Consider the following 23693-nt stretch of genomic DNA (forward strand, 5'->3'; position numbering starts at 1 on the left):
AATCCAAAGGAGCCGGCTGTCATCTTTCCCCCAGCTGGGTTGGCGCCGCCGCCGCCTCCAGATTCCGGAGGCGAAGCACGCGAAGCCGAGGAACATGGACGTGAACCTCGCCCCGCTCCGTGCTTGGGACGATTTCTTCCCGGGCTCTGATCGCTTCGCCCGGCCGGACTTCAGGGACATTTCCAAATGGAACAACCGTGTAGTGAGCAATCTGCTCTATTACCAGACCAACTACCTAGTGGTGGCTGCCATGATGATTTCGGTCGTGGGGTAAGTGGGGTCCCCCGCCGGGAGCACCTGTCCGCGGTCGGGACGCAGGGACTCCGGGGACAAGGCCATGCGATGCAAGACAGGGGCCACGCAGAGCGCCTGCCCCGCGGTCTCGGGAAGTGGCCAACCCAGTGGAAACTTGTTCTCAGGGCGAGGCCGCGTCTCTCTGGGGTCCCCGTTCTCTTTCTCTTTCTGCTCCGGTGGCTGAGACTTCACAAGGACCCTGGGAGGGAGAAGCTAAGGGGAGGGCTGAGAACCTGGGGCAATAAAAGTTACCCCCTTCTCCGTCCCCCATGCTGAGGTCAGGTGCCTGTCAGATGTTTGTAGCACGCTGGGTGTTTCAAAAATAAGAAAGAAAAAAAAAACGTAGTGTTGTAACCTTGTCCTGGGGCTGCCTAGAGGAGCCTGGAGTGACAGGGTGTGGACCCAGGGCGGTGTTGAAGTGAATCCTCCGCCTAATTTCCGCCACACTGTACAAGAGAGCTGAGCTTGGGCTCAAGAGGGTGCGCGTCTCCTGGTGGCGCATCTTCCCGTGTGAGGTGACTCTGGGAACGAGGCCCCTGACATATTTTTTTCCCCCAGAAGTTGCCAGACATGATCCCTTTAGCTTTGCTCTTTAGCCTGGGGTCTTATCCATAAATGAAAGCCTTTTCAATGCTTGATAGTTAAGAAATGCCGTGTGTTCATTAAGGTTCTACGTGGGCATGTGGACGGACACACACACACACACACACACACACACACACACACACACACACGTACACATTTCTGCACCTGTTTCCTTAGAAGCTGCCTTATCCTTTAAAAATGATTCTCTCACCTTTTACAAAATAAGTGGTTATATTTACCATCTTGTTTATTATCTCTTACTTGGATTTAAAGAAAAGGCTTTTCCTTGAACTCGCTTGTTGGGGTGGGGGCGGGGGGGGGAGAGAAGAAGAAAGAAAGAAAAAAGAAAAAAAATTCCTTGTCTAAGGCTTCTTTTTCAGAACAAACTCAAAGAGAAAGAAAGCTGCCAAGAAAAGGAAAAGGAGAGATTCATACTTGGAGCGGGTAGGAAGGAGTGAGTGAGGAAGCTGCCTTAAATTGGCCTGAGGTTAGCTGGCTTTATTTACTGAGCTATCTCTGAGCACCAGAGTTCATGCCAAGTTCCGAGCACACCAAGATGAATCAGACTTGACTTCTGGCCCAGGGACACATGGTATTTGCTGAGCCCCAAAAGGAGCAAACTCTCACTCACAGCACCGGAGACTGGCAGAATTTCCTATTCCGGGCGTGGTTCAGAGTGGGCGCCAGTTCCCAAATGCAAGTTCCATGTGGGATCCTTGCTGTGTGTGACTGAGGAACTGCCAACTCTAGGGATGGCCTAGTGTGCAGAGGACACCGGCCCTGGTGGACTCTGACTAAACTGGCAGCTGAGGAACCGTTAGTCAGGGTAAGAAGGCCTAGGGAGTTGTACCTAAAGCTGCCCCAGACTCTGTGCTTCTTCCTGGAGAAAAACTGCGTGAAAAAGTATCTTTAAAATAAAATAGCTAATAAATGGGTCTACATATCTTTTCTTCCTCTTTTGTGGTTATGTAGTTATGGGGGAATTTTCTTATCTTAAATAGAAAGAAATATTTGACAAACCAATCAAATATACAATAAAAACACATCCTCCTCCCCCTAAAGCACAGGCCCTGGCCATCTTGTGGCCTTCCTAGAATCCATTTTTCATAGTCAGCTCTTTAACTAAATATGGCTCTTTCCTTATGGTCTCAAGCCATTAAACCAGACAGTCTGGGAGTCTTAACCCTTCTCATTCCCATTACGAATAGAAGTCTCAGTTGTTAGTGGCATCTTTGAAGGAGAAAGAGAAAAGTACCTGTTATTGTTGTTGTTACAAATTTGCAAAGAGCCAGGCAAGGCATGGTGGCTCATAACTAGCACTCAATTGTCTGAGGCAGGAGGATTGCCATGAGTTCCAGGCCAGCCAGGGCTAGAGTGTGAGACTCTGCAACAGTTGTTTCAAAAACATGAGTGTGTGTAAAATATAAAATTTTCTTTATACCCCAGCATAAATTTGGTCATGTAACTTTTAGTTGTTTTTTTCTATGCATCTCTAAACACTTTATAGCTTTCCCCACAAATTCTTATTTTCTTTCTTTATAATTAATAATAATAAACATTTATTGAGGGCTCTGTGATAAGTACTGTGTGCTAAGTAAGTTCCTGCATTGTGTCATACAGCTCCATAACTGAACTATTATTATTTTCATTACTAAACCAGATGCTCAGAGAAGCTGAATGACATACATATAACCACAGACCTGGGCTTGTCCCCTTAACTACTGTGCCGTCTTCCTAGGAGTCAGGAGGTTTAGAATTATAGTGCCTGAAAGGCGGAAGAAATCCAATACCTTTGGGATCAGGGAGCGTGGCTGATTCTGGAACATTCCCCATTCTGAATAGAATTGTCCTCTTTGGGTGCTGCAGTGGATGGGTGGGTCTGGACACTGCTGGAAGCTGCTTATCAGGACCCTCTGCTAGTGGATGATAGTTTCTCATGATGAAATGTGCAAATAAGACACATTACCTGGGGGGAAGACTGTCCAGTGATTCCATCCCTGTGGCCAGGAGGCCCCTTGGGGACCATGGATGGCTACTGAGGTCCTCTAGTGTTTCAAGTGTGCTTGGCTGAGGACAGACAGGGCTGTTTTCTCCCCAGATTTCAGCATGAGGGGAGGGGAGATTGGAGGATGTGATGTAGTTTCAGAAGCACTAAGAAGCCCAAGATGGAGAATAAGAGAAGTAAGATAAAGACAGAGTTCCTCGTACTGGGTCCTGAACAGGAAGGGCTTGGCCGTCAGAAGTTAGGTCTTCAGTGAGGCATGGAGGTCCATGGTTTTTTTTTTGTTTTTTTTTTTTTTGTTGTTGTTGTTGTTGTTGTTGTTGTTGTTTTTTATCCTAGTAATAGGGAGGATGAGGCAGGAGGATAGTGAGTTTGAGGCTAGCCTGAGTTAAATAGTGAGTTTGATGCTGGATAACAAGACTTTCTCTCCAAAAGAAGAGGAGGAGAAGGAGGCAATTTGGTTTTCATTTTAAAACCATGGTCTTACTCAGTACGTGACTTCTGTGCAGTAGGTACACTGTGCATTCCAGATCCTGTGAGTTTGGGGCTGCTGCTCCTCTCCCTCCTCCTCCTCCTCTTCTCCCCTTTCCTCTTCCTCCTTTTCTTCCTCTCTTCTTTTCCTCTCCTCCTCTCTCCTTTCTCCACCCTCCTTCTCCTGCTCCCTACTTCTCATCCCACCCTCTCTGTTTTTTTTGTTGTTTTTTTTTTGTTTGTTTTTTGTTTTTTTTTTTTTAAGCATGGTTTCATTGTGTACCTCTTGGCTGACTTGGACCTCAAGCTCCTCCTGCTCTGGAGTCCCAGGTGCCAGGATCATAGGCATGTATGGCTCAGCCCTGTAGCCCTCCCCACAGACAGTTTTTATTTTTGCTGGTCTCTTTGAGTAGTATAAGTTAGTAGTTACAAGCCAGATGAAGTGGGTTGGAATCCCAGCTGCCAGCCACTGGCTGTATGACCACACTGCCTCATCTTCGCCATCTATAGCGTGACAGTAAGGACAGCGCCCACCTCACAGGCCTGCTGGGAGGACTAACCAGTGTCACACAGGTACAGCTTTCAGAACAGAGCCCGCCTCCTCAGTTTGCTCCATGAAGTGTTACTTCTTTCTTATCGCTGTTAGTGTAGAAACGCAGCATCTTTAGACCAGTGACTTCCACTGCCGAAGTCCAGCCCTGATCTGTTTTCCCACTTCTGCAAGACTCAGTTTTGGTGTCACCCCATGGGAGAAACCCTGTCCCAGTCAGTGTCTCTCATTGCCAGTGTTAATTGGATCCCACATCTGTCCTTGCAGTTTTCCTGTTACCTTGAAAGTCTTTTGTGTATACATGTCCACAAGAAAAGAAAGATGTCTAAGATCAAAGATCAGAAACTGTCCTTCCATCCATGACAGGAGCCATGAATGCATTAAGATGTTATGTTTACATCACACACATCGACTGAAGTTGTCTTAGCCAATGTTCTATTGCTATGAGGAGACACCATGACCAAAGCAACGCTCATAAAATAAAGCATTTCATTGGGGGCTGGCTTACAGTCCATTAACATCACGGTGGGGGACAGGGAGGCACGCATGGTGCTGGAACAGTAGCTGAGAGCTGCATCCTGACCCACAAACTAACAGACAGAAGGAGGGAGGGACAGACAGAGAGACAGAGACTGGGCCTAGCATGGCTTTTGACACCTCAAAGTCTGCCCCCCCCTCCAGTAACATACTTCCTCCAACAAGGTCACACCTCCTAATCCTTCTAATCCTTTCAAAGATTTCCACTCCCTGGTAACTAAGCATTCAACTATATGAGCCTATAAGGGCCGCTCTCATTCAAACCACCACAGAAGTCTTTGCTTTTTTTTTTTCAAAGTAAAAAATACAGTCAACAGTTAATTGGACTTGACCTTAGTACCATGCCTGTGATACACTCTAGCTGTGGGTGAGGATTTCTGAGTGCTTGATGGAGTGCCTACAGATACGAACTAGAGAAATCTATTCAAAATACTGAGCCAAGGAGCAATAGCAATCTGCATCTGGCAGCTTATCACAAATGAAGACCCTCTGGACCGTTTCCAACCTCTGGGCTCTATATTTTAATAAGGGTCTCAGAGGATTCATCCTCACATTAAAACTTTTTCTAGTCTGACTCAAAAGAAACACTGACAGAACTTAAAAATTAATACACCACATGCCAGTGTCACTTTTAGAAATTCTAATTGTATTTTTTTCTAGATTCAGGAATCTGTTGATTTCCCCCCTCTGACTCCCCAAATGATTGCAATATGTATACCCCAAATCTGAATAAGAGCTAGTAATCCTGCTGAGCGACCATCGGTTTGAAAGCATGAAGGCTTGAGGTCATGCAGCTAATTGGAACCCAAACTGCTAATAGTAGCTGGATTGATTACTAGCAGGTGAAATATCTTTTCAATCAAACCGCATGGTAAATTTGCTAAAGTTCCTGCTTAATCGGATTCAACTGAATATTTGAAAATTATGTTTTTACTGCTTATGCTAACTTACCTTTTTCATTCCTGACATCAGAACTCATGTTTTCTATTTTCCTAGTGTGGCCTCTGAGTCACCAACCACACGCAGTATTTGCAACTTGTAAATGCTTCCCCTTGCCTGCAAGGCACATGCACACATCCCCCCCATCCCCCACCTTATACAGAGTGGTGTCACAACTAGGTGAATAAGCCCAGGTTTTCTTGGCAGGAGTCACTCTGTGTCCTGATGGTTTGGCCTGTGGAAGTGTTAAAAGAAGGTGGGATCCACAGCTGCTACTCTATGCTGCTGGCTTGCCAGGTCAGAAGTTTCTAGAAGGCTAGTAATTATAGACTTGAAAAAAAAGGTATTAGACTAATTCTTTTCAAAAGAACTAGAACTCTGTACAAGCCCAAAGCATATGGCTGTCAGCATCTGGTATTAAGAATGCTCACACTGTTTGTGCTTTTTAAATGCTATAAGGAGAAAGAACTGGTTGCCAGTTGGTGAGAGAAGAAAGAGCTAAGAAAGTCCCGGGTGCTCTGCACGGGGATATATTTAAACATTTGTGGGAAGAAAAGACTTGACATCTGGGTCCTCCCCCCTGCTGGCCTCTAAATAGCCCTAGAGGTGCATTTTTTAAGTTCTTGCTCCCTTGTAACTACTGTCCTTTTCCCTGGCTTTGTTGAGGCAAACCTGATCATCTTAGGGTTTTGTTTGTTTGTTTGTTGTTTGTTCTGTTTTGTTTTGCTTTTTGTTTTTATTGTGAAAGGTAGACCGTAAGACAAAAGATTGTTGGAATTTTTTCAGACTGTCTGTTGCCATTTATCAGTGAACCCTTCACAAGCCCGTCCCTGTTTTGCTTGTACACTGGCCCTGTTTGTAAATTTATGCTGGCAGGTGTATTGCTTATGGATTTGTTTATGTTTTTTTTAACTATTTTTTAGACTATTAGTGTAAGTAATGCTAAGAATAATATGAAATGGAAACTACTAGCAATTCTTTTTTTATTTATTTTTTTAAAGATTTAGTTATTTATTATGTGTACAGTGTTCTGTATGCTTGTATCCCTGAAGGCCAGAAGAGGGAGCCAGATCTCATTACAGATGGTTGTGAGCTACCATGTGGGTGCTGGGAATTGAACTCAGGACCTCTGGAAGAACAGCCAGTGCTCTTAACCTCTGAGCCATCTCTCCAGCCCCTAGCAATTCTTTTTATAGTCATTTGCAAATAGGATAAATTGCAGTCTGTTTACAATTTAAGATGAGTCAGAGTCTGGGGCTGGAGAGATGGCTCAGCAGTTAAGAGCACTGACTGCTCTTCTAGAGGACCCAGGTTCAATTCCCAGCACCCACATGGCAGCTCACAACTGTCTGTTACCCCAAGATCTGACCCCCTCACACAGACATACATGCAGGCAAAACACTAATGTATATAAAATAAAAATAAAGAAATTATTTTAAGAAACGATTAGTCAGAGTGAGCAGTTTTACAGTGGGATTCTTGTGTCCCTTCATTTATTCACTCCACAGAGTGGGAGGCATTCACCAGCCTTTCAGGTACTGCTGGGAGGAAGTGGAGAATAGGAATTATGATTCCTTTATCGAGCTGGAGGTCTAGAGGGGTAGTCAGACAATGCTGAAAAGCTCAGAATTAATTTTTATACAAGGCAACCAAGCCTACAGAAATACACAACTACATTTGGGCGGTGGTGACACACACCTTTAATCTGAGTACTTGGGAGGCAGAGACAGGTGGATCCCTGAGTTTGAGGCCAACCTGGTCTTACAAAGCAAGTTCCAGGGCAGAGAAACCGAAAAGAAAAAGAAAAAAAGAAAGAAAGAAATATACAACTCTATGGGCACATGTCTTTCCTAACTGACTTACATGGTCTTTCCTAAACAATTCCACTTAGAAAATTCTCCAGTGTTAGCAACAGGGGAAACACTGTTATGTGGAGAGGGGAGAGGGTTATTATGTTCTCATGATATTCACTCACGAGTCACATCACTTCTCCATTGAACAAATATTAAGTGGGTGTCTAGCCACAGCCCTGAGGATACAGCAAGACATACCATGTCCACACCTGCCCGATTCTCCCAGACTCCACCCGCTCCACAGTGCCTTTTTAAGTACACTTCATCCAGGAAAGACAGTGCAGGTGGATGGAGTTTTCTTCTGATGGGTCTTGAGTTTTTTTCTGTGTGCAGACCTTTAAGAGATCTGTCAGCATTCAGATGTTTGATCTAAAGATCCTTCATCTGAACTGAGGATGTAGCTCAATGGGAGAGCAAGCTTTGCATGCACAAGGCCATGGGTTCAATCCCTTGCAGGCAGAATTACCTCTCATTTAAATATCCTTAGCATCATGTATCTCACTTGTACCCCCTGGCTTCTCTCTGTCACGGTCACATGCTTTTTATTAGAAGAATTAACTTTTCCACCCTGCCTCTGTCAACTAGTTGGTGTTTCAGTTTCTTTTTACTAGGGAAAGATTTACAATTTCTAGGTAAAGGGAAATAATGTGTGTAGTCTGGATTCCTGGCCTCCCTCTTAGAAGTTGGAGTTGTGAATCAATTTAGGGCTGCAGAACTCTGGACAATGTTGGGATTGTATCATTTAGTATTATATTGTATTATATTATTTTCCTTTTGGACAGGTGAGTTTTATCCTTTATCATTCATCTTTAGAAGGCTTACCCTGGATGTCGCCTCTGGTCAGGGAATGCTTTTGCAGCTTTGGTCAGAGATAAAACCTGTAGTTTGGCTCCCATTCAGCAGCCATTTACTGTAAATAGATAAGATTTTAGGTCCTTGCAATGAATAGGCACATGTCTGGGCCTTCCCTTCCATAAGCATTCACTGGAAGGCAGAAAGGCCATTTAATATAGAAAACAGCATTTTGGTTGCCCCTTCTGCTAACTGGATTAGTAGCCCACTGATTCAATGTATAGGTTGGAGGTTAGTGTGAGATAAATAAGACACTCTTATGGGAAAAGAACTTAGTGTCATCAATCTTATTAGCATGTGTCAATTCCAACTTCTCTCCCTTGCCACGTGACAATAGTTCAATAATTCTCAAGTTTTTCTTGTCTAAAATTACACCACTGAAATCATTCAGGAGGACCAGTTTGTCAACAAGCAAGTGTCTTCTATCACTTCCAAAGAGTTCCTGGGAAGGATCATGAGCCAAGGTAGTGATGAGTATGTGAGCATCATTATGCCACTCTCTCTAACATTGGTGATGGTGTTTCATCATACAATTGGCATCTCAATGTATTCCAATGCCAATTGGTGATGAAAGCTCTCCAGCATAAAAAGTTTAAAAGGACTCACTACGGTCTAATTCCAGTTCCGTCACCAGTTGACACGCCGACACTCCGGGGAGGGTTAGAGTTATGATTCCTAACTCAGGTCCAATGGATTGTCTATGAAAAGTAAACTTACCAGTCCTGGGTGTGGGGAATGGCCCAGTGGGTGAAGTGCTTGCTGTGGGAACATGAGGATCTGAGTTTGGACCGTAGCAACCACATGAAAACAGCCTGGGAAAGCTGAGACATGAGAATCCCTGGAGCTCACTGGCTGGCCAGTCTGGTCGAGCTGCCGGTCACTAAGATATCTTGTCTCAAAAGATAAGATAGAAGCTGAGTGGTGGTAGTGCATGCCTTTAATCCCAGCATTTGGGAGGCAGAGGTAGATGGATCTCTGTGAGTTCAAGGCCAGCCTGGTCTACAAAGCGAGCTCCGGGACAGCCAGGGGTGCAGAGAACCCCTGTCTCAAAACAAGCCCCCTCAAAAAAAATAAGATGGAGAGCAATGGAGAAAGACACATGACGTCAACCTTTCCCCTCCATGTATACATACATGACAAATATGCATACACATAAATAATAAATACATTCATACATAAGCAAATAGTTTAGTAAATGCCAGACAAAACACAAGAGGCTAACAAAGTATGCCTTGCTAGGAATACATTGAGATGCCAATTGTATGAACTACTGGGGGAGAGTTCTCAGGTCACTGGTGCAATGTATGCAGGATACAGTGACTTCTGTGGCCCTTGCTAATTCAGCCAGCTAGGGAAGTCCCAAGGTTATGTTACTTTGACCTTTTGTGACAAAATAGACAGGCTCCTCCGCCATCTAAACTTTCCTTTGTCCCATCTAAACCTTTTGAAGTCTCCTTTACCCTGGTGCTCCTTGGGTCCAGGAGATGAGGGTTATATACACTGGAGGTTAATTTGTGTCTAAAGTCCATAGTTACACTTTACAGTCAGATATAGTTCTTGCATGCTGGCAGGATTGCTCGGTGATAATGGCACCTGCAGACAAACCTAATAGCCTTAAGTTGGATATCTGGGTGGGAGGAGAGAACTGACTCCTGAACGTTGCCTCCTGACCTCCACATCGGCACCATGGTGAATGTATACACTAAATAAATAAATGTAATTTTTAAAATTAAAAAGAAAAATTAAAATAGTTCTTGCCAGGACGGAAGGACGGAAGTCATTTTGGGAAACCTGGGCGGGGGGTGGGGGGGGCTGGGGGGGAGAAAAAAACCAAAACCACCGAATACTGTTAGGGTGATCACAGGAAGCAGAAAGGACCCTCAAAGGAGAGGTAAATCTCCCTCCTTTGTCCCTGCTGTCCCTTCAGCCTGTGCTGGTCACACGGCCTGCAGAGGTGCCTTGCAGAAAGCCTACTGCTTTTCTTCCTTGTCCATTCATCTCCTCATGTAGAAGCATGAATTTTTTCCCAGTGATACTTTTCTCACTTGTCCCTTTAACAAGCTCTGTGAAGAAACAAAGGCTGGGACTATTTCCCTGTCCTGTTTAGTACACAATAGGAATAATAGTGGCTTGTCTATATTAATCTCATGCTCCTTAGTTGATGGCCACAGAAAGACACTGAACTTAATGAAATGGTATGTAAACGCACCAAATCTCTTACTTTTTTTCTTTCATTGGACACATTTATCAAGTATGCCGTGCTAGGTGCTGGGGCCAAAACTGTGACGTCTCCGTACCTTATGGAACTCTCTGTGTGTTCAGCACTCACCCACACAAACGTAAAGCCACCACTGTGGTAAGCACTGTGGCAAGAGGCATCTGGTGCTATGTGCTGTTGGGAGAGGCTGAGAAAAGGCTGCTGAACTGAGCCTTAGAGAAGGTTAGAGTGAATCAAGCAGACAGAACAACTCCTGCATAGGCCTGTGACTCCCCAGCAAGCAGGGTGAGCTCTAGCAACCACCAGAAACCTGGGCATAAGTGCAGAATCAGGACGTGGTAGCAGGAAGCTGGTAGGGGGGCTGCTGCATGCCAGGTGCCCCTTAGTACAAGCAGCCTAAGCTAAACACCGAGGTTGGTGAGCAGAGCATGGATCTCACCCTGTAGCCAAGCTCCCTGTCCCAGGTACCCACTCCTGGTACAACTATGTTCAGTACTCGGGGCTACAGAGGCAGGCGGGCCTTGTAGTGCGGGTAAAGGGTGCTGGTTTTACAGGGGCCATGAGAAGAAAGTGGATGGGTATGTCCATAATTGCCACGAGCCCCTGGCTGTGGAAAGACCACCGGAAAACCTCTGCTTCTCAGAGAAGTGCCCCGTGAGCACACACACACCCTCTGCTCTCCTTCCCTGTGAGCCAGGCTCCTCTGGAACCCACTCTTCAAACACAGCGTCCAAGTTAGAAGTCAGCGTGAGTCCGTGTCTGCTGAGGAACCATTTCTCTGCCCTCTGGGTTCCGCTTGGTGTGAGAGAATTTCCCGAATGGTCCTTGGGCGCTGCTCTGAATCCTCAGCTGTCGTTAACTGCACTGGCAGCTCTGCCGTTGGTGGCCTTGGACACATTCACCGACTGCCTAGATTCCTCAGCTCACCTCTTTGTGAACTGAGGGGGTTTTCAAGATCCTCCCAGCCCTAGAACACTGTGATTAGATAGGGTCTTCCCTCCTGCCGGCAGTTTATGCCGACTCTGCAGATCCCGTCGGCAGCCTCACAGTGGCAAGCCTGGGGCACATTTCACCACAAAGCCACCTTCCTCCAGCCCTCTCTCTCTCTCCCTTCCCTCTCCACGTACACACGCTGGGCAAGTGCTGAACCACTGAGCTACCCCTCAGCCTCTGCCACCTTCTCTCGGAGAGAAATAACCCTGTGGAGGGATTCCTTAGTAGTTGACTTCAAGTGGAAGAACAGAGCAGCTGGGAATGGAAGGGTTAAGTCCTTGCGTGCATTAAGATGCTTAACCACACAGGATGGCTATATTGTGACCCCCACCCCCACCATCCTTCCTCCCTCAAATCCGGTGACTGTGCTTTTCCCTTCTTTGGACCTCAGTTTTGTCATACTGCATAATGGGATGGTATTGATTCAGAAATTCACAGTGGCATTCTGAATGATTTTTACAACCAAGAACAACCCCACTGCAGGAGAGGGGTTGTTAATTAGTAGAGTGGGGTAGTTTGTATGAATATGTTTATCTCAAAATTGAAAACATGTTTCATATTTTTAACTTGCATAATTAGGTTGTGTTCTACAAAGAACAGAATCTCAAATGTTCGGTCTCTCCTCCTTCACTCCTCCATCATCTTCTAGTGCTTTCTCTCTCTTTTCCTCCCTGCTTCTCATTATTCATGGTAACCAGCAATAAACCTGCTCCCCGCAGAGCCTCGTAAGAGATGTCCTGTTTATGGAAACCACTCTTCCAAAAGCTCCTGGATTTTATCTTGACTGGTGTGACTTAACAGCCCAATGGTTGGCATCGAAGACAACAACGGCTTCCCAGATTCTTGTGCTCTTCAGAAAATGCAGTTAGTTAGTCTGGTGTCTGGTGTGTGTGTGTGTGTGTGTGTGTGTGTGTGTGTGTGTGTGTGTGTGTGTGTGTTTCATGTGTGCCTGTGTGTCATTTTGTTACAAGGATAAGTGGCTACCAGGGCATCTTCACGGCACATACCTTATTGATTTTCAGAATGGAATTGCATGTCCTCAGAATATGGAAGGGAATCATTTCTCCTCCCAGTGACTTTGTTCTTTTTCCCCGTCAGTTTGGAGCTGGACTGCTTTCTAATTATAGTTTGTGGTTGGGCATGTTGCAAGCTGAAACCAGTTCTATAGGAGTGCTTGCTTCTTTTCTCCTGAGCTTGAGCTACAGGAACAGGTGAATAGCAAATGTGGAACGGCTTGAATCGGCCCTGGGTTTTCCATTCTTCATCCCAGGCTTTATTTAGACGTTTGGTTTAGAGATCTGCTTTACTTGTCAAAAGTAAAAATAGAAAAGAAAAAAAACTTTATGGGAATTTCATTGTATACCCCATAAATTATTATCTTAATGAGTATTCTAGAAAGATCTTTGGTACTTTGCTGCAGACTGACCTGCTCCCCTTTGCAGTTTAGTTTGCAAGAGTATTCTTAAGTTTCAGATTTTCCCCATGACTCACCTTGTTTTTGAGACAAGGTCTCTCAATGAGACCTGGGCCTTGCCAAATACATGAAGGTCATTGAGTCCCCGGGCTCTGCCTGTGTCTACTCCCCCAGTTCCGGGATTACAAGTGCACAGCTCCACACATGGGTTTTTTTGTGGGTGCTGGGGACCAAGCTCATTTCCTCAAGCTCATGTAGCAAGCATGCTGTTTCCTGGCGCTCCCTTCTAGCTCTTTCTGTTAATGTTCTTTGCTTTACAGTCCAGACACATTTGAGTGGGTCCTAGATGAAAAGAATGGCTTTGTGAGAGTCTATGTTTCTTATTTTAAAATGTCGGACATTTTCAGTTATTCAAGTAGCATAAAGTAATTGAGAAATATAAAAACAAATGCTAGGCTTGGTAGCCCATGCTCGAATCCCAGCATTTGGAAGGCCAAGGCTGGAGGATTGCCATGAATTCAAGGCCAGCTAGGCAGTGTAGCAAGACCCTTTCACAAACACACACATACACATACACACACATGAAAAAAGAAAGGAAGATGAGAAGATGAGGGAAAGAGAGAGAGAGAAACAACCCATGATGCCCCTACCCACCATGAGTACTGAAGTCTTTTGCCTTCATTTCTCTCAGACTTTCTCTTTTAGGAGTGAGATTTTGTTCATCTGTGAAAGTTCCTAGTCCTCTAACACAAGGCAGTCTAAGGCTTGTTCAAGGAGATATACTTTTTGCATTATCTGATTCTGTCTTTCTTCCAGCCTATAAAACTTTTGTCTTTCCCACATTAGGTATTGGGGCATGGTGTCATATGCTCTTAATCCCATCTCTGAGGAGGTAGAGGCAGGAGCATCAGGAACTTAAGGTCTTCCTCAGCTACACAGTAAGCTCCAATTAACCTATGCTATATGAGACCCTGTCTCCAACAATAACAACAAAATCAAACAAAACAAAAATCAAACAAATATCAAATCTGAGGTTGTTGATGAAGTAGCAGATGAAAATATAAACTAAAATAATAATAAATGACAGAGGCTGAGTCACTCTGGGTGACTTGGAATTGAAAGGGAGGACAGGCAAGGCAGAACAGCCTGTGAGCTGGGTGTTGAGAGCTTGAAGGAGGTCAGATGGTACAAACTGGCACACAGAGTACAGACAGCAGGAAGCCAAGGTTGAGGTAAAGAAGGAAAAAAAAAACCCTCAAGGTGGTGTATGAACTCAAGTCCCAGTAATGCTGTTAGATACTAAGAGAGCACTAAGCCTGGGCTGTGGACTGAGAAGCAGCTGATTTCCTATTTTCGTATTTTCTTTTATGTGTGTAGTTATTTTGTTTTTGATTAGAAAATAATACACAAATGATAAGCCAGAGCTGGTAGTGCAAATCTGTAATCCCAGCTACTAGAGAAGCTAAGATAGGAAAATAGAGTTCAAGGTTAGCCTGGGCAACTTGGTAAGATGCTAAGACTCCCCCCCCTACCCAAAAGAAAAAAGAAAAAAAAAAACAGACAAGATAAAACAAAGCCAACAGTGTGAGGATATGACTTAATGACAGAACATTTGCCCGCCATGCATAAGGCCCTGGTGTCAGTCCCAAGTAGCGCACACGCATATGTAGCAAGATCTGGGATTATAGCTCAGCTGGTAGAATCCTTGCTTAACATTCACAAAGCCCTGGGTTTGATCCTCAGCACCACATAAACTGGGCATAGTGGCCTACACCTGTGTTCCAGGACCTAGGAGGTAGCGGCAGGAGGATCAGGAGTTTAGGTCATCTTTACCTACACATCTTCCCCTACACCATGATGGGATATGTGAGACCCCATCTATATAAAAGAAAGAGAGTAGAAAAGAAGGAAGGAGAAAGGGAGGGAAAAAGGAAATATAAATTATAGACATTTCTGTTTTATGGTTATGTCACATGCATGAAATGATTAAATCTGTCTAACAGAGGGAATGTGTTATAGCTGCTTTTACCTTTTAAATACTTTAAATATTTTACTCAATATATTGTTAATATCTTGTTGGGCTACTAAATGATAAGCCAGATCTGGTAGTGCAGTCCTAAATACTTCAGCTTTTTAAACATTGTTATATATATATATATATATATATATATATATATATATATATATATATATATATATATATATATATATATATATATATCCCAGGCTAGTAAATCTAGTAAATAACATAAGTTATTCCTAACAGTTTCTCATATGAATACCGCCGGCATGATATATCTCAGTCTCGGCAATTTTATTTATTACCTTTGTATTCTCAAGCTCGAAGGATCTCAGTGTTTTCAAGGATTATGAGTGGCATGGCAACTGTTGCCGTCCTCCCAGGGGTGGCACTGGTGGGATTGGATCCTCTGAAGACAAAAGAAGAAAAGAGCACAGCTCATTAGACACATTGTGCTCCATCCACAGAGGCCAAGGCAGTAGAGAGGGACCATCTGCACGCAGCCATTCCAAGGCGCTGCTTTTGACGCTGGAAGGGGCATTTCCATGAAGGCAGTCAAGCCTGTTTCAATGTCACGGTGTCCTGGGGTAATTGAAGTTAGAGCTTACTGTGGTTAGCAACAGCCCGGCCTTGACGCCGCTATGATCTTGCCCTGAGTCAGAAGGGGCTCAGCATGACCATTATCCCAAGTTGGCACCCATATGTTGTAGCTGGGGCTTGTTATGTTTCACCTTTTCTGAGAAGGTGACAGTCTGCTTGGAGGCAACAGAGGGGAAAGTGCCATGTTCTGAAAGGAGACTGGCCCAGAACAGCGTTCACAAGTGTTATAGGCTATGTTTAAACTATGCTACGCTACTCTCACCGTTGTTTAATTCTCTTCTGGATCACTCTCCCACTGCCTCTCTTGTTTGTTTTAAAGACAGGATCTCACTATGCAGTCCTGGCTGTCCTGGAACTCACATTGTAGACCAGGCTGTCCTCAAACTCACAGAGATCCACTTGCCTTTGCCTCCTGAGATTAAAGGTGTGCAGCACCACGTCCAGCAATTCTTTGCTTTTTTAAGTGAATGGCTTTAGCTTTTTTTCAAAGCAGTTTCACATTAATTCCAACATCCTGACAGCAAGGATAAGAAATTTTCACTTTCTACTCAAAATAGTTTGTCTTTCAGTGGGCAGCATCAGAGCTAACTATAAAGGGATTTTCAGTTGGAAATGGTGATACACATCTGTAATCACAGTACTTGGGAGACTGAGGCAGGAGGATCATGGGTTTGAGGCCGGAGGAACAGCTGTGAGCTCAGGCTTCATTTGGCATGCTAGGCATGGCTTGAGTCTTTTAAAATCTCAAAGCCTACCCCCTACTGACACACCTCCTCCAACAAGGCCATCTCTGAATCCGTCCCAATCAGTTCCAATAATTAGGAACCAAGGATTCAAACACGTGAGCCTGTGGGGACCATTCTCATCCAAACCGAAACATCAGGCTGTACAGTGAGAATCTGCCTCTTACAAAAGCGTGGGAAGGTAGAAGACTACAGTGCTTCGTCCTTTTCATTTACAATACTTGTGGGAAATTACTTCTTCTTCGTATTGTTTTCTGCATTATCCAGACTCAGTGGTGGCTGTCCAGTGATGAAGACCTTTGTCTCGTGGACCAGTGAATTTAGAGACTATATATACATCTGGAATTCTGAGTTGACAAGCTGTGTGGAGGATACCATGATTTGGATCATTTATTAGAAAAACAAAGACTAGTGACAGCTTGCTTTAGACTTCCGTGTCAAGGAGGCAGTAATGGATAAGGAAGACTGGGCGCTCCATAGAAAGCTTTTGTTCAGCCTCAAGGAGAAGGCACCCCAGCTGCTGGGTCGCACAATGGGAGGTGGGTCCAGGGAGATTAGATTCTCTTATTCTAGGAGAAGCAAGTTACCCTGTGCTTTGTGCACTGCTTTGTTGTTGTTTGTTTTGTGTTGTGTTTTTCCCCATAAGGATTCACATAAACACTGTAATAAACACTGTACAGTCCCAACAGAGATGTGACTGTAGACAGGGTCTTGCTCATGGAGGCCACTGTATAGCCTCTACTCTACATTCATCTATCACTCCTATTAAGGCTGAAATACTTAGTCCTAAAAAACAAATACACCTGGTGTGTGGTAGTGCCCAGGATGAATGAAAGCTAAACACAGCACATCTATAAAAGATGTGGTCTTCAAATTGTGGGGCTCTAGTCAGACACACTAGCAAGTCTGGTGGGCATCAGGCTGCGTGTGGTCATCTTAATGCTTTGTTCCACCATTTTCTTTGTTGTTGTTGTTATTTTTGATCATCTCTTCTTCCCTCTCTCTTTTTCACCTTTTGTTTTGGTTTTGGGTTTGTTGTTGTTGTTGTTATTTTGTTGTTTGTTTGTTTTGAGACAGTCTTGGCTATGTGGCTGAAGCTAGCCTTGAACTCATGATCTTCCTGCCTCAGCCTCCCAAGCACTAGGATTGTGTGGGCCAACATGCCTGGCTGTGCGTGTCACCATTTTCTAACCACGAAGGCCGTTTCTCTATTTAGAATTAGTCAGTCCTGTCTACTCCATAGGCTGAGGGCTTTCAGGTTCTGGTGTTGACGAAGTGCTTAGTAAGTACTCAGTGGGTTTGCTCCTCCTCTTCCCGTCTCTCCGCACGCTGTGCCTGCCACTGAGCCAGTCTTTCTTTGTCCCCACATCCCAGGTTTCTGAGCCCCTTCAACATGATCCTTGGAGGAATCATTGTGGTGCTGGTATTCACAGGGTTCGTGTGGGCCGCGCACAATAAGGACATCCTCCGCCGAATGAAGAAGCAGTACCCCACAGCCTTCGTGATGGTGGTCATGTTGGCCAGCTACTTCCTCATATCCATGTTTGGGGGTGTCATGGTCTTCGTGTTCGGCATCACTTTTCCTTTGTTGTGTAAGTAAACCTGTTTTCTTTTTCTCACTTCATTAAAATAAATGTAGGCATAGTTGGCCAATGGGCATTGCATAACCTCTTGGTATATCTAGTACAGTATCAGAATCCTCTAAAACAGCACATGAAAGCCGAGTAGTTGCTTATTTCCACAAATACATGTGGGTACTTCCCTTACAGAGAGATACCAATAAACAAAACACATACAAATCCCAGTCACATGGCAAGAACTGGTACAGCCTGGATGGTATCTGCATGGTGGCCTACAACTAACAATCCATAACTCCAGTGGCAGGGGATCTGATACCTTCTTCTGACCTATGCAGGCACCAGGCATGCATACATTCCTACATATAGGTAAAACACTCATACACATAAATATATATGTATGATATATATATATATATATATATATATATCTGAAAAAAACTGGATCACAATATAAACACTAAATACTATGATTCTGGTGAACTATATATTTTCTAAATAGCCTATTTTCTTTTCTTTTTCTTTTTCTTTCTTTCTTTTTTTTTTTGGTTTTTTGAGACAAGGTTTCTTTGTGTAGTTTTGTGCCTTTCCTGGAACCCACTTTGTAGACCAGGCTAGCCTCAAACTCACAGAGATCCGCCTACCTCTGCCTCCCGAGTGCTGGGATTAAAGACCGCCTGGCTTAAATAGCTTATTTTCAAAGACCTCAAACAATATGAAATGAAATAAAGATCCAATTCAGGTCTCAGCAGCACAAATCTGGCTGAAATGCTAGTGTAGTTGGTGGCAAGAAAATGTCCCTTTGTATTTGAAAATGTTTCACCTATGCATCTATTCTAGTAAATAAAATCATTTGCTTATTTGAGATCTTGTCAGCTCAGAATATTTACAAATGAATCCTATACTTCATTACAAACCCTTGTAGTTGTTTTTTTTTTTCCCCATTGTTGTTGTTGTTTGTTTTTTACTCTTTGGGGGCCCACCACCCAACTCCCAAATAAAACACACAGAAGCTTATTATTACTTATAAATGTCCAGCCTTAGCTTGGCTTGTGTCCAGCCAGCTTTTCTAACTTACATTATCCTGTTTCTCTCTATGTTTTGCTTCTGGGCTTTTTACCTTTCTGTATTTTATAATCTTTCTTTCCTTCTTACTCCGTGGCTGGCTGGGTGGCTGGGTGGCTGGCCCCAGCATCCTCCTTTCCTTCTCTAAATTTCTCCTATTTATTCTCTCTGCCCACCAGCCCCACCTGTTTCTCTCTCCTGCCTAGCTATTGGCTGTTCAGCTCTTTATTAGACCAATCAGGTGTTTTAGGCAGGCAAAGTAACACAGCTTTATAGAGTTAAACAAATGCAACATCAAAGAATGCGACACATCTTTGCATCATTAAACAAATATTCCACAACATAAACAAATTAGCACATCTTAAACTAATATTCCACAACACATACTGTTTCAACCAGTAAATTCAAACTTTGGAGAAATTTCCCCAGATTTTCCTTGCTATAGTGGAAGCCAGTGCTGGAATGATTCCACTTAAACACACTGCTTGATAACTGTAGTCCCCTTTCTGCCTATGAGCCTGAGACAGCCAGAGTAATAAAATACATCACAGAATCAGGCGCCTCAGCTTCTCTTTCCAGATTCAGAGTGTGATTAGCATCCTAATTAAGATGCTTTCACTCATCTCTAAGACACGGAAATTAATGTCAGTTATTCTCAAACTCAGATACATGAGGATCATCTGTCCAGATACTTTTTAAAAATATGCTTTTCTGAGCCATATTCCCTTGGAGAGCCTGATTCTGTGGGTCGCTTGTATCTCTAAAGGTCAGAGTAGGCTAGGAACTCCAGTCTTCCTCTGAATTGTGCATAGTGTAGTGTGGGGGTTTGTCTGTAGCAGGTTCTTTTTATTTCTGTATTTATTATGTAGTGCATGTGTGTATGCACATGCACACTTTGTGTTCCCCTGTGTGTAAGGGTGAGCATGCAGGCCCAGAGTTGACATCAGGAGTCTTCCTCCATTGCTCTCCACTTTATTTGGGGTAGGGTCTCTTGATGAAACAATTGGCTACTACTCTATCTAGCTAGTTTGCCCTGAGGATCCTCTGTTTCTGCCTTCTAAGTGCTGGGATTGCAGGCTGGCTGCCGTGCCTACCTGGCTTTTATATTAGTCCTAGAGACTCAAACTCCAGTCCTCACTCATTGTCCATTGAGTCATTTTTATGATTTTTTTTTATTTTTAAAAATTGTACCTATTTATCTGTCTATCTATCTATCTATCTATTAACCATCTATCATCTACCTATTATCTATCTATCTATCTATTAACATCTATCATCTATTAATCATCTATCTATCTGTCTATCTGTCTATCTATCTATCTATCTATCTATCTATCTATCTATCTCTCTGTCTATCTGTATATCTCTCTGTCTATCATCTTTCTCAAGAAACGTGGTAAGAAGACAACTCCTTCCACCATGTGACTCCTGGGGGTCAAACTCAGGTCACCAGGCTTGGAGGCAGCCACCTTTACCCACTGAGCCATTTCATTAACTCCCTAACCCTATTTAACAGGCTCTTTGAGTGCTTTGTATGTACATGGAAAAATGATTATTACAGATCACATAGAATGTCTTAAAATAAAAATTCTCTAACCCTTTCCACTAAGGTCCTGGGACAAGAGGTCCACGAGAAGGGACCATAGAATCTGTTTCATAGTAAACAATGTGAGGACATTCTTGATGATATTTTAGAAAACATGCCTCTTTGGAGGCAACCTTAAAAGTGGAGTTTACCTGCATTCTGGCATTCAGGGAACAAAGTACAGATAAACCTAGTATGCAAAAAATGTCCTTTCTGGGCAACTTGGGGTAAGTAGACTCATGTTCAGGTTGGAATCATGTCGGTAGACAATTATGTTGAATATCATGTTGTTTAACATTTGCAAGGTGGGAATTTTAGTGGGGAAGAAAGAATGTGGCTGCCAGATCAGGGCTCTTCCAAGGGACTACTGTGTTTTCTTCCACACACAAAACAATGTGTATGACTTGACAGGTAGCTTTATATGAAGTCTATGCAACCATCTGAAAGCCTGGATCAGCAAGGTGAGCCAACCTGACAGCTAAAAGAGACAGGAGTGAGAAGGAGTACTATGCTGATGTGAAAAGGCGAATCCTTGGGCTGGAGAAATGGCTCAGTGCTCAGGAGTGCAGAGGCCCCAAGTCTGGTTCTCCACATCCTTATAGTAGAAAGAATTGTTCTTTTCCTTCTACAGTTTCTTGAGCAAGATAGATAGATAGATAGATAGATAGATAGATAGATAGATAGATAGATAGAAAGATAGATTGATAGATTATGGATATGCAATTTTTAAATTAACTTAATTTTTTTAAAAATTAAAAAATAGGGCCAGAAAAAAATGATTCAGTTGACAACGTGTGAAGACTGGGTAGCTCTCAACCACCTATAACTCCGGCTCCATGGGGACCTGATGCCTTTGGCCTGTGCAGGCACCTGCAGTCATGTGCATAAACCCATAGACACAGACATATGTACACATAATTAAAAAACAACAGTAGTTTTATTTATTTATTTTTTTACATAATTAAAAAAAAAAAAACGTAAGGGGAATTCTTGCTTTGATGCTGTCGTTTCTTTCAGTGATGTTCATCCATGCATCCCTGAGACTTCGAAACCTCAAGAACAAGCTGGAGAATAAAATGGAGGGAATAGGTTTGAAGAAGACGCCAATGGGCATCATCCTGGACGCCTTGGAACAGCAGGAAGAGAGCATCACCAAACTGGCTGACTACATCAGCAAAGCGAGGGAGTAAGCACGCTCGCCTGGTGATGGGGCCGCAGAGGAATCCAGCCGCACTTTCCCCTTGTTCAGACCCACTTTCTGCCTGTGGTTTGGAAACAGAAGGTGCACGTTTTACCACCCAACTATCTATGGCATCATGCATGCACTGGCCCACCTGTTAAGATCTCCACCATGACCCAAGGAAGGCCTCAGAAACTGCAAAAATATAGACCCACTTTCCTGTTAGGTCTGAAGTTTCCAGTGTGTTTTTGAAAGAGAATTGCAGGTTGGACAGCAATGGTACTATTCTATTGTAGGGGAACAGTCACTGTAGAATCTGGAGGCAATGCTGAGTAAGCAAAGAGTAAGTTCAAGTAGAGGATGCCGTGTGTCTGTCTGTTTCTAACCCTGTCTGACATCCCCGCAAAAATCCCTTACGACTATGATGTGTTGGGTATATGTTAGTTAGTAGTGTATCTTAGTTGTTTGGACATCAGAGATGATCTCTGACCCTCTGGTACCCGTTTGATGTGCAGTGGAAACTGGATCAGCCAGTTGTTTATATTTTGTTTACGAATATGAAGGTAGCTGTTTAGGACAATGTTTTGTTAAATTTTTGTAAAATTTTTAAAAGGGTAGTAATATGCTTTCACCGGAAGGTATTTCTTGCAAACTAAGTGTCATCCTCCTGGGGTGGGGGTGGAGGGGTAGTTACAGCTCTGTAACTTCTGTTATTCTTGACTTGGTAAAAATAAATAAATAAATAAAACCAAACTTGAGTTGTTTATATGACACATTTTTGTTACTACAACGAATAAAAGGTATCCAAGATAATGTTTCCATTATTTAGGTTTTTTGTTGTTGTTGTTGTTGTTGTTGTTGTTTTGGGGTGGGGGAGAGGTGGGGAGTTTCCAGACAGTGTTCCTCTGGATAACCTTGACTGGCCTGGCACTCACTCTGTATACCAGGTTGGCCTTGAACTCACAGAGATCTGCCTCCTGAGTGCTGGGATCAAGGATGTGCACCACCACCACTCAGCTTTTGTTTTGATTTTTTTTTTTTTTTACAGATTTGTTTTTATTATTTTCATTTGTTGTGTGTGTGTGAGAGAGAGAATGCCATGTGCCTGCAGTGCCCACAGAGGCTGGAAGAGGGCATCCGACCCCTGCAGCTGCAGATACAGGTGGTTGGCATGGGTTCTGGACACGGACTGAGGCTCTCTGAAGGAGCAGGAAGTGCTCTTAGCCTTCAAGCCACCTCTCCTGCCCCAGAGTTTGGTTTTTAAATAGACGAGAGCAACTAGAAAGAAATGAGTGTGTGTTTTATTAATTCCTTAAGAGCTCAGAGAGGACAATGGCAGTTGATCTTTTTTGATCCTGCGGAGCTTCCCTAGAGGACCACACCAAGTGAGTTTAAACGGCTCCTGTGGCTCCTAAGGTTGTGCGCAGCAGCTGTGGCAGCCAGACACTAAAGAGATATTAGAGTTGGCATGGTGCGGGCGTATGTATTTCATTGCATCCATCCCTTTGCTGCTCATCTATTTAGAAACAGATGGTGAGAAATGGGTGTTTGCCCGTTTACTGATTTCATAGATGAAACAGAAAACACTTAGGTTTTCCGGTCATTGCAAAGAGACCTGGTACAGTCTTTCCAGAGAACCCTCTGTGTGTTCTAAACAGTCCGTTACCATTTTGGCACCTTTGATGTCTTGTGGTTTAGTCTCAGCCAATCTGAAGCCTCATCTTTAGCTCAGAGCTTCAGACTGGCTTTAGAATCTGTGGCTTTAACCAAACAGGAAGAATAAAATTTATCAAATGCATTTTAGTGAAACTTTCATCAATGCATGTCAACTCAATGTATTAAATATCTAAGAAACTTGGTGGTAGCCTGGAAAAACTTAAAATCACACCACACAGCTAATATTAATGCTACCTTGTATTTTGAAAGCTGTTTAATAAAACCTTACTAGGTATTTATTTGAAGCTAGAAAAACAACTGAAGTCTATCAGGGTCTTTTAAACCTGCCATGGGTTTTATATACATTTAAGCCCCTTCTATTTTCTATGTGATATATTTTGACTGTCATGAACTTGCAGGAAGTGATAACTTGAAAAAAATTTTTTTTCAAGATAGGGTTTCTCTGTGTGTATCCTGGCTGTACTGGAACTCACTTTTAGACCAGGCTGGTCTTGAACTCACAGAGATCCACCTGCCTTTGCCTCCTGAGTGCCGGGAC

General features: G+C 43.5%; 1 protein-coding gene and 1 long non-coding RNA gene across 2 annotated transcripts; both read left to right on the top strand.

Annotated features, from left to right (window-relative positions):
- The first annotated feature begins 16 nt into the window (after window positions 1-16).
- Arl6ip5 (ARF like GTPase 6 interacting protein 5) lies at window positions 17-22231 on the top strand. Its single transcript, XM_006972574.4, has 3 exons — window positions 17-270; window positions 17446-17663; window positions 21316-22231. The coding sequence occupies exons 1-3, from the start codon at window positions 95-97 to the stop codon at window positions 21486-21488; spliced, it is 567 nt and encodes a 188-aa protein (XP_006972636.1). The 5' UTR covers window positions 17-94; the 3' UTR covers window positions 21489-22231.
- Window positions 6941-7192, top strand: LOC143272453 (uncharacterized). The gene is made up of 2 exons (XR_013050047.1): window positions 6941-7062; window positions 7099-7192. It is a non-coding gene; the product is annotated as an uncharacterized LOC143272453 (long non-coding RNA).
- Window positions 22232-23693: the final 1462 nt, after the last annotated feature.

The sequence above is a fragment of the Peromyscus maniculatus genome, chromosome 3 (genome assembly GCF_049852395.1).
Source record: "Peromyscus maniculatus bairdii isolate BWxNUB_F1_BW_parent chromosome 3, HU_Pman_BW_mat_3.1, whole genome shotgun sequence".
Classification (NCBI taxonomy): Eukaryota; Metazoa; Chordata; class Mammalia; order Rodentia; family Cricetidae; genus Peromyscus; species Peromyscus maniculatus.

Coding starts and splice junctions, on each gene's coding strand:
- Arl6ip5 (XM_006972574.4), top strand. CDS start 95: ATGGACGTGAACCTCGCCCCGCTCCGTGCTTGGGACGATTTCTTCCCG. Junction 271..17,445: donor ATGATGATTTCGGTCGTGGG/GTAAGTGGGGTC, acceptor CCCACATCCCAG/GTTTCTGAGCCCCTTCAACA. Junction 17,664..21,315: donor CATCACTTTTCCTTTGTTGT/GTAAGTAAACCT, acceptor CGTTTCTTTCAG/TGATGTTCATCCATGCATCC.